This window comes from Camelus bactrianus, chromosome 17, assembly GCF_048773025.1.
Source record: "Camelus bactrianus isolate YW-2024 breed Bactrian camel chromosome 17, ASM4877302v1, whole genome shotgun sequence".
NCBI lineage: Eukaryota > Metazoa > Chordata > Mammalia > Artiodactyla > Camelidae > Camelus > Camelus bactrianus.
The window spans coordinates 42,080,044-42,096,260 of NC_133555.1; the positions used below are offsets into that span (position 1 = coordinate 42,080,044).

General features: G+C 42.9%; 1 protein-coding gene across 1 annotated transcript in view; it reads right to left on the reverse strand.

The window, feature by feature from the left end:
• Positions 1–16,217, reverse strand: part of ITGA9 (integrin subunit alpha 9) — a 314,996-nt gene that overhangs the window by 47,235 nt on the left and 251,544 nt on the right. Inside the window, exon 23 of the mRNA XM_074345242.1 lies at positions 13,093–13,200. Coding sequence (XP_074201343.1) covers positions 13,093–13,200 — 108 coding nt within the window. The remainder of the gene's footprint in view (positions 1–13,092; positions 13,201–16,217) is intronic.

Sequence of the window (16,217 nt, forward strand, 5' to 3'; positions counted from 1 at the left end):
TCTACAGAAGTAACTGAGGGTAAAGGAGAGGAATTAAAAAACAAAACAAAACAAAAAAAACCACATGTGTTTACCAAGGGGGAAAGTAGTAGACATGGAAAAAATAGTGAATTGTTCAATTTTGCTTTGGGTTATTTGCCGGGTTGCTTTAAAGTGCCAGGCCTGGCTTATGTACAAGTTAAGTCTTGGCCTCAAGCAAGCCTGCTCCAGGGAGATTTCTTGTTGCAATTACCCTCCAAGCATAACTAAGCCATAAAAGCCAGGACTTTTCTCATGCAAAATGTGCCTTAACAACCAGCTAGCTTCAAACATCAGTGTTACTGTCAACTGCTGCTGCCAGAGAAATATATGATTCACTTTGTGGCAGAGAGCTCTCCCAGAGTGAGTCCTAATGAGGACACACACAGAGACTCCTGGTGTCCCACCCGGACACCACCACACAGAGGCGGCATGGGGGTTGGATTTTTAAAGGAGAGAAACCAAGTAGGGCTAATCCAGGAAAGATAGAGTTCTCAGGAAACACAGTTGGCAAGGCCTTAGGAGCAAAAAAGATCACCTTACAAACCACTGAGACAGTTTAGGTCTCCCCAACCCTGACTGCAGATCTCGGAGAGACCTGTCCTTCCCTCTCTGTTTAAAACCACAGACTTCTCCACTCTCATCTCCTTGCCTCCTTTATTTTTCTCCAAAGCATTTTCCATCATGAAATGTACTACATGTTTTACTTATTTATTGTTTGCCTCCACCAGAATGTAAACTATATGAGGACTGGAAATCATTATTATTATTTTTTGTCTCTTTTGTTCCCCATAGTAACCCAGGGCTTGGCATATGGTACATGCAATATATTTGCTAAATGAAGGAAGGTATAGATTAAAAAGCCCGAAGAGGAAAGGGAAGCTTAAAGAGAGTTAAGTAACATGCTTTAGACCAGGGCTTCTCAAATATTAATGTGCAAAGGAATCACTGGGGATCTTGTTAAAATGCAGACCCTAATTCATCAAGTCTGGGTGGCACCTGAAAGTCTGCCTTTGTACATTTTTAACTTCCAGGTGATGCCACGGCTCCCGGACAGCTCCATGTCCAGACAAAACGGTGTTATGAGGTATCACAGTGGCTGTACAGTCTAGTGGTTAGGAGCAGACATCAACCTAGCCCTTTACTGACTCAGTGACCTTGGCCGTCCCTTTGTTGGTGCCTCTGCTTCCTCCCCCAATTATCATGAAGATTAAATGAGTTTGTCCAGGCAAAGCACTTGGTACAGTGCCTCATCTATTACAAGTGCTTCATAAAAAATGTATTATCATTAATATTGCTGTTGTTATTATTACTATTATTCTTCCACACTACTTTTTTTTTTTTTCAGCCTGAATCTAACAGCTCCTTCTCAGAATCCTAATGGAGTATTATTAAGTTATTTTCTACTGCACCAATACAGGAAAAGTCTACATTTAAGCTGAGAATGATGACTATCCACATCTACTATCAAAAAGTTAGAAATTTCTGCTGAATATATTGTGTGAGAATTTTGAGGCAGGGACTGAAGAGTGGAATTGTTGGTATTCATATTTTAAATTCTGACAGCTACCGTCAAATTGCCCTTCATACCAACAGTATTTGAGAGTGTCCATTTTCCTTCATCTTAACTAACAACAGATATTAGCAATCTTTTAGACTTTTGCCAGTTTAATAGAGGGGAAACTCATTTTCATTTGAATTTGCATTGCTTTGGTTATTGGTGAAGCTAATGTTTATTTGCCATTAAAATTTCTTTTTATATGTATATGTGTCATTGAAATTTCTTCTTTTGTGAATTTCCTGTTCATATTCCTTCACCCATTTTTATAATGTTTGGCCTTTTTCTTACTGATTTGTACAAGTCATTTACATATTATTTACCTGTTAAATATGTTGCCAGTAAATTCTCCAAAGTATCTTTTTGTTTTGTTTATAATGTATTTTGATCACACAAGAGTTTGATATTTTTATAGATTTAAATTTATCAATCTTCTCTTATGGGTTCTAGATTTTATGACTAGCTTAGGAAGAAGAGCTTTCCCATGCAAAAATTATGAAAAGAGTTAGTACTTTCTACTAATACTTCTTCTTTACATATAACTTTTTAATCCATCTGTTTTTCTCCAGTGAGGTACAGGTTTTCTATAATTTCTTCCCAAATGGATAGACATTTTCTTTGTATCATTTATTGTGAAGGAATCTATATACCTCCATTGTTTGGGATGATTATTTCATGAAATATTTTTTCTGCTCCCTTCGCTCTATTCTTTACCCTGGAACTGGAATTAACATGTATTTTGGTATGCTTTATGGTGTCCTGGGGCTTTACTCTTTTTTTTTTTTTTTTTTTTTTTTTTTTTTTTTAACAGTCGGCCCTTCTTATCCAGTGGTTCCCCATCTGCAGCTCTAACCAACCACAGATAGAAAATATTTGGGAAAAAAATTCCAGAAAGTTCCAAAAAGCAAAACTTGAATTTGCTGCATCCCGGTGACTATTTACATTAACATTCACATTGTATTAGTTATAAATAATCTAGAGATGATTTTAAAAACATGGTAGGGCCCTTCTTATCCAGTGGTTCCCCATCTGCAGCTCTAACCAACCACAGATAGAAAATATTTGGGAAAAAAATTCCAGAAAGTTCCAAAAAGCAAAACTTGAATTTGCTGCATCCCGGTGACTATTTACATAACATTCACATTGTATTAGTTATAAATAATCTAGAGATGATTTTAAAAACATGGTAGGATGTATGTGCAACTACTATGCCATTTTATATAAGGGACCTGAGAATCCATGGAGTTTGATGTCCATGAGGGAGCCTGGGACCAATCTCCCACATATACTGAGGGATGACTGTGTTCTCTTTTCTTTCTGTTCTTCAGATTGAATAGTCTCTACTGCTCTATCTTCACGTCTGCTGATTCTTTGTCAGCTCAACTCTGGTACTGAGCCCCTCCAACAAGTTTTCATTCAAGGTATTTTACTTTCAACTCCAGAATTTCTACTAGGTTCTTCTTATAATTTCCACTTCTTTTTTGATATTTCCCATCTGATGAATTGTTGTTATCATACTTTCTTTTAATTCTTTAAACATGGTTTCTTTTAGTTCTTTAAAAATATTTATAATAGCTGCTTTGAAGTCCTTGACTATGAAGTCCAACATCTGGGCTCCTCTGAGAGCGTCCACTGATTCCTTCCCCCCAGCCCCCACCCCTGCACATTGTTTTCCTTGTATTTATTTCTTTGCATGTTTCACAATTTTTTTTTTTAAAAGTGAACATTTTAATAGACAAATAGATCAATATTGTAGCAACATTGGGTTATTACTCCTCTTTTGGGGGGATGGTAGTTTTTACTTTTTTGTTCTGCTTGTTTGTTTGTTTAGTGACTTGCCCAGATTAATTTTGTGGAGCCTGTTTCTCCTGAAGTGTGTAGCCTCTGATGTCGCTGCTCAGTAATTTTTTTTCACACTTGTTTTTATTTTTGAACCTGGTTTCCTAGGGGTTGTCCTGGATCAGCCCTGCTTATGGGTCAATCAGCGATTGGTCAGAGGTTGTACACAATCACCCTGATCCAGTAAGGTGTCCACCCTTAGCTGATGGACCTGTGCGTGGCTTTGGGAATGCATTCAAAGGTCAGACAGTTAATAAGTGTGCCCTAGCTTTTACTTTCTGCATTCACAAAGCCTCACATTTCTTCAGTCAGTTGATTCTCTTGGATTTTCTAGGGAGACAGTAACACCGTTTGCAATAGAAACACTTTAGTTTCTTTCTTACAATAAAGGTTATTCATTTCTTTTTATTGTTATGACCTCCAACACTGCTAGACTTGAGAGACAAGAGCAGGACCCCATGCCTCTACTTCTTGCTTAGGTGAGACAGCTCCTAATGTTCCAGCATCAGGTTAAAGTTTTCTACAGGTTTCTGGTAGGGGACCTTCGTCAAGTTGAGGAAGTTTCCTTCCATGCCTTCCTTACTGGGAATTAAGAAATAAAAAACAAAACCATAAGTGGATGTTAAATTTAATTTTTGACTTTCTAGAAGCCCTCATGAAAATAATCATTTGCTTCCTTTACTTTTAATCCTTCACTATTAACAGAGTAAATAATGTTTATCAATTTCTTCACAGAGAATCAACCTATATTCCTGGCTTATCTCCTGCTTTACTCAGGATATATTCTTCTTTTAATAGGAATCAATTTGCAAACATTTATTTAGAATTTTCCTATATGTTTTCAAAGTGAGTTTGGCCTGGAGTTTCCTTCTTGTGTGTAAAGGACCAGTCTCCATCTCTGGAATCAGGGTTATGTTACTCTTCTAGAGTGAGTTGTTTATCTTTTTCTACTGTCCAGAACAGCTTATATAACATAGAAATTCTCTCTTCCTTGAATGCTTGGTAGAACTTGCTTATAAAGCTATCAGGGTCTGGTGCTTTTCTAAGGCATAGGTCTTCGGCTACACTTACATTTTTCTTTCATTATATAAGTTTCAGGTGTACAGCATTATAATTTGACATCTGTATATCACTCTTACATTTTTTCTAAGGTAATTGGTCTAGTTGGATTTTTTACCTTATACACTTCTTTTAGGCTTTCTACATTTGCAAGAATAAAACTGTGAAAAACAATGTCTTATAATTTAAAAATATTTTCCATATGAGCATAGTTCTTTTATCATTTCTAGTGTTGTTTTTTTGGCATCATCACTCTTTCATTCCTTGATTAAACTTGCTGTAGGTTTGTCTATTTTATTGGACAGAAATCCTCAGCTTTTAGTTCTATTGACGTAGAACACTTTTTGTTGCTTCTTTTCCTATTTCTTGATGTTCACTTTATCTTTAATAATATCTTCACTTTACTTTCTTAGAGTTGAGTTTATATTATTGTCCCTTTTCTAGCTCTTATGTTGTCAATTTAGGTCATTTATTTTCAGTCCTTCCTGTTTTCTATGTATAAGCAGCAACATTTTCCTCTATGTGGGTTTTGTCTGCATCCATTAGTAGTGATATGAACAAGCTTCCACTGTCTTCTGATTTGTTTACCCTTTCCTCCTTGGTTTCTTTTTTTATCTAAGAAGTTAATTAGAATGGTGTTTAAAAATTCCCAAGTAGTTATGCTTTTGGTTGGTCTTTTGGCTAACTTTCCGTGGTTAACTTCCAAGTTTATTGCATTGTGGTCTGAGAATGTGGCTTGTATTACTTTGACTTTTGAAATTCTGTTGAGATTTGCTTTTGTGGTATAATACATGCTGGTTTGTGAATGCTCACATATGTCTGAAAAGACTGTGCATGCCCTTATTTATGTACTAGCAACTCTACTAACTGCTCCAAATACATCGGCTTCTTCCATCCTCACAATGTGAGGCACATAGCCCACTTTACAGAGGATGAAACTAAGCTTGGAGAGCTTAGGTAACCTCCTCAAGGTTACCAAAAGCTGGTAAGCAGGGGAGTACTAATGAAAGCCAGGCATTCTGACTCATTCTGTCTTAGTCTTTCTAAGAGATCATAACTGTCAGTTGCATTATTCAAATACTCATTATTTTCTGCCTACCTGTGTGATGACTTCTGAGCAAAGTATATTAAGTTTTCCTGCAATCACTCTCAATGTGTAAACTTCTCTTTGTTTTTCTATCAGGTATTACTTTATATGTTTTATAGCTGTATTATTGATTGTGTAAATGTTCATTTATTTTGTAAATAATTCATTTTATTTTATAAATGAACATTGGACTGTACCTTGAATCATTGTGAAATACGTTTTTTTGCCCTGTTTAACAATTTTTTTGCTTCCATTCTATTTTGTTTGCTATTAATATTGTGACATTTGCTTTCTTTTTGTTACCATTTGCCTTATCTTTTTTTGGACGTCTTACATTATGGGTCATTTTTAAAGGTGTGTCTCTCATAAGCAACTTATGCTTGGATTAAAAAAAATCCAATCTGAGAGTCTCCGACTTTCACTAGGTCATTTTATTAATTCCCAGTTATTCTGATTATTGATATGTTTGGATTCATTCTTACCATCTCATTTGTGTGTATATGTGTATTTCTTCTTCTTGCTTCTCTTGTCCTTCTTCTTCATGAGTTCTTTCTTTTTAGGCTCTTCTTACTCATTAATGATTTGGATGTCCTACATTGTTTTTATTTTTCTAAGTTGCCATTAAAATTGTTGCATAAATTTTATTTTATCAAAGCCTTGAGCTATTTGGGACACAAACTCCTCCCCCAAACAAGAATCTTGGTTTGCTTTTACTTCCATCTCTCCTGCCTCCTAACTCTAATATTGAGATCATTTGGATCTTCATTCCAGATTGTTAAAACATAATGGAATAATAAGTTTAGCTGGCTTTTTTGGGGGGGATCCTTTTGCAACATTCCTGGGAAATCCCTCAAGTTTCCAATCCACTACTTTATTCTTTTATACTCATTCTACTTACTACACAGCACATATCCCGAGGTTTTTATTTGAGTGATCAGAATTTTAAATTTACAAAACTCTAGTTTATTCTATTTCATGGGGACGCCGTCTTTTTTGCATCTCTCTGGGACATCAATCTTGCTCATTCTAAAATATTCCCCTGTTTGCCTCATTATTGCACCCCTGGTCTTAGTTCTTCTGACAGCAGTTGGTGCCCTTGGTGCCCTTCTGTCCTGGGGTTGAGCTCCTCACTAAGCGGGTGATTCTTGGTGGTCAGCTCTTCATCGGTCTGTTCTATTGACTGAGTCTGCCTCCGGTGACTGGGGAGTGGGCAGTGCTCTCCCAGGGGGTGTGCAGGGTAGCAGAGGGGGAAGCCCCCGAGCTTTTAAGTCAGACGGACCTGACTACAAACCCAGCTCCATTACTCCCCAGCTGTGTGATGTTGGGCAAGTCTTTTGAGTCTTGGTTCCTTCACTTGGGATTACAACCGGATCTTATGGAGCTGCCATGTGGATTAAATTTGCCAGCACATGAGAAGGGATATTAAAGCCTCAGGACACCAGTAAATGGTATTCAGTTTTTGTCAGTTATTCAGGAGAAATTTTTTTCTCTCTTTCCCTTTGATTAAACATGATCCAGCTGATGGTCCCAACACCACTTTCATGAAGAAGCTTCCCTGTATCATCTTTGAGGAAAACAATTCAGTCTTTAATTTCTAAGTTTAAGCTTCTGTGTAGTCACTAATACATCAGATGCCTCTTTTCTTCATAGGGATATGAACACCCTCATCACAAATGAATGGAAGTTCCATATTAACTGACTCATTCTGGCAAAAATTCGATCATGGGTGGCCCTGCCTGGTGTGGATGCATTTGGCAGGTGGGGGGTGGGTGGAGTGAGGGTTATAATTTACTAAGATAGAAGTCTTGCTACCAACTTGGATATTCTTTTTTTTTTTTTAACTTTCATTTATTTATTTATTATTTACTTGTCTCTTTTTTTTTTAGGGAGGAAGTAATCAGGTTTTTTTTTAAAATGGAGGTACTGGGGACTGAACCCAGGACCTTGTGAGTACTAGGCATGCACCATAGCCTCCCCCTCCACCAACTTGGATATTCTAACAGATATTGGTATTAATATTGTATTGATATCAATATCCTCATGGTGCTCTATGGCAAAGTTATTGCTGTGTCTCATTCCCATGCTATTTTACTTCCTGGAAAGCATGTCAGTTCTTTAGAACCTCTGCCCAATAGCTAGGGACAGAACAAGCCAGAGAGATAAGCCTTTTCAGATGGGTTTGCAGGAGGAAGGTGGAATGGTAGAGCATTTATTTCATGTTTCTTCGAGATTAATATTAAAGCTCTTTGAAAAGACCTAGGACTTTCACCTGGAATAAAGTCCCAGTCCTTTGCTCTCTGTAAGCCATCATTTATGACTTTTTTCTTCCTGCATATCATGAAGAACCAAACCCCAAATCCTCCTCCTCCAGCATTAGAAAGTTGTTCAGACACATTTTCAGCACCAACAACTGAAGTTTCAGTTCTGAGACCAACCTCCCATCCTTTCCCTTGAATCTTCACCCCTGGGGTAAACTGAACTTTGGAGCAGGAACCCCCCAACCCGCTCAAGTTCCAATGGTCTTGCCTTCGTGAGCCATCAAGCTTGTGACATGTGCTGCACTGGCCCTCTCTGAGGCCTGTGCTCAGGGGCTCTGCTAAAAGGCTCATCCCCGCAGCAGGACCACAGCAAAGTGAAGTCGTTACATTTTCCAGGCCAGTTCCCATGCAGCTGTGTGACAGAAGCTACATCCTCAATCCCAACAGGAACCTCCTCCCAGGAGCAAATGCCAATGACGTGCCTCACATGGGTGGTCTGGCCCGCAGAAGCCACCGCCCCCTGCAGCAGCCCAAACATCTGCCAGCAACGTCCATGACGTGTGGTTAGACAGCCTCGGGCGGCGGGGCGCCTGGCCTTCCCCATTCCTAAGTTAGAGAAACGATGGCACAGGTCCACAGGCACACACAGAGGATGCACCAGAACCTCGCCAAGTGCCACGGGGAGTGACGGAGGTTCAGTACCCCCGGACACACCGCCGATTTCTGTCTGCTGTCAGCTCTGTGGGAAGTGCAGAGAAGTTACCTCAGCCTGGACGTATAGGAGCTGGGCAGAGAGTGGAGAACCAGGTCTGCCTCCGCTGTCCTCTTACACACGGGGCCCAACCCCCGTCCGGAATGTCCTCACCACCTGCTCTCCTGGCGAACACCTACACATCCCTTACACCCTGACGTGAAGAGCCTGCTTTGTGAAGCATTTGCAGTCCTGTCCTCAGGGCGGGCTCTGAACCGCTGTACCGTCCTGGGTCTGGGCGTGCCTCCGTCCCTGCATTTGTTACTTGGTGCTGCAATTACGTTTCACGTGTCTGTCTCTGGTGAGACCGCATTTCTGGTGGTGTTGCATGATTCATTCCTCTTTTCAGAGACTGGCATGTCATAGGTGCTTTCTCCACCCTTGTTTGCAGAATATATCAAGAACCATCTATTACTTGTGATGATTTTATTTCAGATGGGCTGGAGAATGCTGTCACTCTTCCCCTCTGTCACTCTATCATTTTCATGGTCATTCCAACTTGGCTTCCTGATGGTCACCAGGCTCACAGGGGCCGGCCCAAGCTCTGGCTGTGCTGTGCGAAGTCAGGGGTTCCCCAGGGGACTCGCCACAACCCTGGCAGGTGGGCAGCAGTGGAGACCAACAGCCTTTCCTCAGGGCACCGCCGTGGCTCTGCTTCTGCATTAACAGATGAGCAGGGGCGTGGCACTCAGGATACTTGTCCTAAGGAAAGATCACGAACCTCGGCTGGGTGGGTGTATGGAGTGATCCCACTTCACTGGGCTCCCTAGAAAAATCTTTCCCATGTAAGCAAAGGCACTCTCCACTCACAGGCAGCTGGACATTAAGAAATCCTTTGGGAGAAAATAAAAGACTCTCTGGTGAAACCAAGAGGCAGGTCTGTCCCACTCAGGGGCCCCAGCTGCAGCCTCAGACACTTCTGAATGAATTCGGAACCAACAGTTGGAAAACTGTGTCCCCGAGTCAGGGCGGTGGGTGGGGTGATGGCTGGGACCAAAGGGCCGGCATGCCCACTCTCAGCAGCCTATATGGATGATGGCCGCAGGCACGATGGATACCAAGGGCACTGCTGAACGGAGGGAAACAGTCTGAGAGTCCCAAGGTGGGTGGGGAGGGATGGCAGATATGCCGCCCCTCAATGCCTGCTCTCTGCCTTTGGGCTTCAGTTGGCTGAACAGGTAACTGGCTCCTGGCTGCCCAGGGGCCCGTCCAAGGCTGGGAATGGTGGTGGCAGAGGGTGGGTGTTGGGAGGGAATGCCACCAGGTCTTAGGGGCATCTCCTGGTGCAATACAGGGAATGAGTACTGGCTGCTCCTAACAGGACTGAGTTTGATGTGCACTGAGCTACCCAAGTCCCCAGAAGGAGAGCCCTGCTCTATTCAAAGTCCCGGAGGGCCAGCGTGGAGGCCGGCACGAGCTGTATGAGCCGCACCTGCCCCAGTGAGCATTCTCAGGCTCTGCTGAGCAAGGGAGGGGCCGAGGCTGGGAACCTGGCTGAGCTGCAGGGCGCCCTTGCTCTCCGCCCGGTGGGCTTTTTGGCAGAGGGTGTATTGTCCACTGGCCTCTGAAACAGTACCTGGGACTCTCACCATCACTGCAATCACCAAGCATTGGCTTTGATGTTTCTAGTCTCAACATCACTCTGATCTCTGGGGATAATTGTCCCATAAGAACACAATGCTTCGCTATTTGCTTAGTGACATTTGCCAGTGAGCTTGATTTTCCACATCCTGCAAACACCACAGGCCTCTGAACACGGGCTGGTGTATCCAACCAAAGGCCTGGCCATTCTTGAGAGTTCTGTGACATACTTTTGAAAATTCTCAGTACCCCTTTGAAAATCCAAAGGGTCTGCTTCTAAGAACTCAGAGAACGGAATGCAGCCAGCTCACAGCACTTGGGTTTCTGAGAGTCCACTCAGCTAGACAAACAGTTTTGCAAATCTTCAGAAAAACCACTTCTCGCGCCTTCCCGGCAAGCTAGCTATTTATAAACGCGTGCCAAAGTCCCCTCCAGTGGCTCTTCCTTGGTCCGAAGATTAGTAAGGAGAAAGAGGGGTAAACTCAGTGCTGACATACTTTCAGAATCTGAGTGACTTACATTTCCTGTTTTGGTCAATACATAATTTTGTCCGCGGTGGAAAATTTCTCTCTGCAACAAGATAGATGTTTATGTGACCGGCCCACAGCACGGGCTGCAGGAGGAGAGCCTTCATAGATGAAGGGGAGAGGTGGAGTAGCTGGTGTGATGGGCACTCTTTAAGGGGGCAGACGGAGCATGTGTGAGTTGGGAACCTCAGGCACAGTTCAAACCACAGTATGGCACCAAACACTGTGGGCTTCTCTTCTGCGGTTTCAGCTGGACTCCCAGGCACAGGCTTCGAGGAGCAGGAGCGGAATACGGTGAGGGATGGGGACGGCTGAGCAGGAACTCAGGAGGGACACCTGCTCCATGGTCAACATTTCTCATGGTCCAGGGTTTTAGCCCAAGTGGCCCAAGAGGACAGCAAGGCCAGAAACCATCATCAGCTTCCTGAGATTCTTGTCCTCATTAACTGTGGGCTCAGATGTGTCACATGCGTGGGCCTTGATGCCACGATTTTCAAGCTATCCATGGAGAGGCTGTCCCTTTGTCTGGCTAGCTGTCCCTCACCTACCCATGTAAGAACGACGACTCCATGATCCCCTCAGCGTGGGGGTCCACACGCCCTCTCCCTGTGCAGTGACTTTCCTGAGCTTCACACACCTGTCCTTCCCAGGAGGGGTCCCCCTCTCACCCAGCCACCCCAGACTCTCGGGCACACTGAGGTGATTTTTATGTGTGAAACTTTTCCTGAATGCACATGGAAAGAGTAAACACTCTGTTTTATACTGTGGATTTTTTTTCTTTCAGTCTACAAATAGCAAATATTTATTGAGCATATATTATACACCAAGCATTGCTCTAGGCCCTGGAGACACAGCAGTGAGCAGACAGAAATGACTGTCCTTACCTTGTAGGGGGCCAGGAGGAGGCAGATAAACAGGTAAAGTAGGCAAATACACGGTGTGTCAGCTGGGGATGACTGCAATGGTGAAATCTGAGTAGGAAAGGGGGTGGGTAGTGCTGGGACAGAGGCTGGTCAAGGAGGGCTTCACTAAGGAGGTGACATTTGAGAAAGCACCTGAAGGAGGTGAGGGAGGAGGTGACTTGGCTTTCTGGGGAAGGGCATACTGGGTCGAGGGATGATCCAGTGCAAAACTGGGGAGGTGGGTAGGTGTCTGCTGTGCTCTAGGACCAGCAAGAAGGCAGCGTGACTGAAGCAGAGAGAGTGGTGAAGAGGAGGAGGAAAGGTCAGGAAGGGGCAGGAACAGGCTATGAGGTTGGCTGAGGTGCTGGAAGAATTTGAGGGGTGTGGAAGCAGGTTTAGAGCAGAGGAGTGACAAAACCCAACTCACATTTGGAAGGCTGGCTCTGCTGTTGGGGCAAGAACAGACTACAGGCAGGGTGGTCAGGGCAGGAGCAGGGACCCGAGCGAGGGGGCTCTTGCAATCACTCAGACAACAGATAATGGTGCCTTGGACCAAGGTGCAGGCAGTAGAGGGGTGAAAAGCAGGAACATTCTGATTTGCTGGGGAGGTAAAGACATCAGGTTTGCTGATGGATCAGATGTGAAGTGTGGGAAAAGGGCGGCAAGGATGACCCAAGTAACTGGAAGGACTGAGTAGCCGTTTGCTGAGATGCAGAAGTTGTGAGGGGAAGCAGGCGTGCAGGGTGCCACTGAGAGTTCAGTGCTGGGTAAGACTGAGAGTCCTGTTAGGCACTCAGTTAGAGATGACGTGAAGGTAGTTGTTAAAGTCTGGAATTCGTGGGAGAGAGACATGGGCTGGAAAGAAACAGCTGCTGTCTCAGCACAGACTGAATATAAAGCCATGAGTCTTGAGTGAGATCCCTGAGATGGAGGGTAGGATAAAAGAGATCCTGGGCCCTGTAGAAGTTGGGGCGATGAGGAGGAAGCCAGTGAGAAAGGAGAAACCACCGGAATATGAAGTCCTAGAAGCCAAGGAGAGGGGCGGGAATGACCGTTCTTGAGACAAGATCATCTACAGTTCACTTAGGATCAAAGAAAATTGCATAATCTGCATCTAAACATGAGTTTCAACCTACACATATGTCTCGTGAACCCTCCAGGCGTCAGGGACCCGAGGAGAATCTTCCTGAGCGCTGTGAATCTTCTCCTTAGAAAAACACATTTGGGTACGCGCAAGACTGCAGACCACTGCTGGCGGTTCCCAGAGCCAGCAAAGCCTCTCCCAGAAGTCAGGTTCATAACCCACCCTCGCCCACCCCCAAAGAGGTCTTCTCATGGCATCAACCAAATTGTCTTAATATAGAATTTCAGGTGTTGCAGGTCTCCTGGCTTCCCCTGATATGTTTCTAAAAGTTAAGATGAGTTAACCTTTCTAGGCTCTTGGGTGGAATACAATTCGTGAATGGCCTGGCTCGAGCCCGAAAGCAAGTGTGAAAACAAAAGAGAACTTACGACCATCTCCTGGACATGAAACATCTCTGCACCTCCAGGTGACAGGCGATTGGGGAAAGAGATGCTGACAGACGACCCAGGGAGGGTGCTTGGCCCAGTGTTATAGACCTGCGGGTGTGAGACACACAGAGCAAATTTTAATAGAAATAGAGATCTTCATTTCACATCATGCAATATATACTATGAAATTCTTTGAAGCGATACACAGACACTCTAGGTTTGGGATCTAGAAGGTCACGACCTGAAGTGAAGTGAAATACTAAATGATGACAGATTCAATGAATCAATCTCCCCTTCCTTTCCTCTTCTCTCCTCTCCTTTCTTTTCTTTTCTTTCCTTCTCTTTCTTTCTTTCCTTCTTTCCTTCTCTCTTTCTTTCTCTTTCTTCTTCCTTTCTTTTTTAAACATTTTTTATTGAGTTATAGTCATTTTACAATGTTCTGTCAATTCCAGTGTAGAGCACAACTTTTTAGAAATCCTTCTAATACTCATTTAAACCCCCTAAACTTTCAAATTACCTTATTCCACTTTAGCATTGTTTTGTCTTCTGACAGCTAAAAGTTATATTTCTTTATACACACCTGGAAATTTACTCATAGACTATTACACTTGGTGGGGATTCAGAAATCATCTAGGTCAGTAGTTCTCAAACTTTAGCATGTATCAGAACAGCCAGACGGGCTTGATAAAACATAGAGCGGGACAAGGTCATGCCCAGGGTTTCTGGAGTAGTAGGTCTGGCTGGGGGGTAGGGTGAGTGGGGATTGAAGGGTGTGCATTTCTAATAAATTCCCAGGAGATGCTGATGTTGCTGGCCCAGGAAACATGCTTTGAGGACCACCAATCTGGTCTAAACCCTTTCCTTTTACAGTCTGAGGTTACTGAAACTCAAAGACAAAGTGGGCTGTCCCCAAACCAAACAATCTAACTTACAGAAAGGGCTGTTTTTACTGCACTATCCAGCTGACTTGGTTTCTTCATAGCTTACAGCTAATCACTCACTAATATTGTTGGATGGCGTCTGTGCACCTCTTTGCTGTCCCAGCATTTGGTCCTGTAAAACTTGACCCCTCTCACCCTCCCCGCAGCCCTCCGTGTTCTGTCTCCAGCCCACCGTCTCCCGAGAACTGAGAGAAAAGATGGCGGCCACAGAAAGACCATAAGGGAAAGGACGTGGTGCAAAGGCTGAACATGAAACTCAAGGAGGAAATGGGAGATGAAGGGGAATAAAAAAGACGTGTAGAGGCGGAAAGCACAGTAGTGGTTGTCCAGGGACAATGGAAGTGTGACAGTCAGAAGAATGACTTCCTATAGGTGTCCACGTCCTAATCTGTGCAACCTGTGAATGTGTTATGTTACATTAGTTGTGTTACAAGAGGGTATTAAGGCCGCTAATCAGCTGACTTTAAAGAGATTGCAGAGGAGGGTATAGCTCAGTGGTAGAGCATGTATTTAGCATACACAAGGTCCTGGGTTCAATCCCCAGTACCTCCATATCAATCAATCAATCAATTAAAAAAAAAGACTATCTTGGATTATCCAGGTAGGTGCAATGTGATGACAAGCGTCCTTTTATCAGGAAGAGGGAGACAGAATCAGATCAGGGAGATGTATTATGAGAAAGATCCAATCAGCCACTGTTGGCTTTGAATACGAAGAGGGACCATGAGCCAAAGAACGTGGCAGCCTCTAAACACTGGACAAGGTTAGAAAACAGTCTTCTGTGGAGCCTACAGAAAGGGAGGGAGCCCTGCTGACACCTTGATTTTATTTTATTTTTTTAAGTTGGGTTTTTTTGGAGGATGAGGGGATAATTAGTTTTATTTATTCATTTACTGTTGTTTTTTTTAATGGAGGTTCTCCAGAACTGTAAGATAATAACCACGTGTTGTTTTAAGGCACTAAGTATGTGATAATTCGTTAGAGGGGCAGTAAGGGACTAGTAATAGGGAGTGACTGCTAATGGTATGGAATTTCTTTTTGGGGGGATGAAATGTTTTAAAATTAGATTATGGCGATGGTTGCACAATTATGTAAACATAGAATTGTTGAAGTAGTCACTGCATAGTACCCTTTAAAACAGGCAAACTTTAAGGTATGTAAATGGCATTTCAATAAAATAAAGTTTTTTTTTGTTTTTTTTTAAAAAGGATGGGTAGGAGCAAAAGAGAGGAAGAAATGAAACTCTGCTCTGTGGCCTGGGAAGAGAGAGCATTCAGGGATTCATGACATCTCTGAAGCTGAGGTCAGAAGGGCAGAGCCAGGCGATGGGTGGACGTATAACCAGGTCTTCACACCTGACAGAACATGTAAGGATCTAGCTCCAGCCAGCTCTCCCCTAGGAAACCGTGTCTTCCTTTGTCGCAATAGTGGGCTCTGCCTCAGAGGAACAGACACACACAAAAATGACAGAGTGGATGGGCCATTGTTGGCAACTCTTGATTCAAAAACAACAAAATTCACCAAAACCAAGAACCCGAAGGCACAAGAAAAGGAAGGCATATCCAATTACAACTGAAATAGCTAACATGAAGTGAAAAGGGAGAGCAAAGAATTGAAAAGAAACCTACTGACCTGTCTGGGAAATCCCAATTAAAGCAAGAGTCAGGGGAAGAAAAGAAGAGGATTTTGTCTTGCTTTATGTCAGCCATCAGAGCCTGACCAATGGGAGAGCTTGGATTATCGTATTTGTTTATTGTTAACAGATGTCTTCAGGTTTGACTCTCTGCAAATGTTCTTATGTAACATCTGCATTATTTTTCATCATTTTTCAGATGAGGGAAAGACTGATTTGATGCAAAAAAAAAAAACCTAACTATCAACGGTCAACAAATTATTATGTCTCCGTTAAGAAAATTCTAGTGAAACTTAGAAACCAGGTCCGAGACTAGCATCTCTGCCTTTCTCCCATCTGCATTCCCGGTGGAATCTTTAAACAATGACATAGCTGGTTGACTATTAGCTTTGAAAAGACACAGAAGAATCTCTTTATATGGAAAAGTCTTGTGCTTTTCTTCATGAGGGATGTTGCCAGAATAAGGAAATCTAGAATAATTTTATCCATATTCCTGACCCCATCCTCCCCCACTATCTTCACCTTTTTGGGTCACTCTCACATCCACCTGG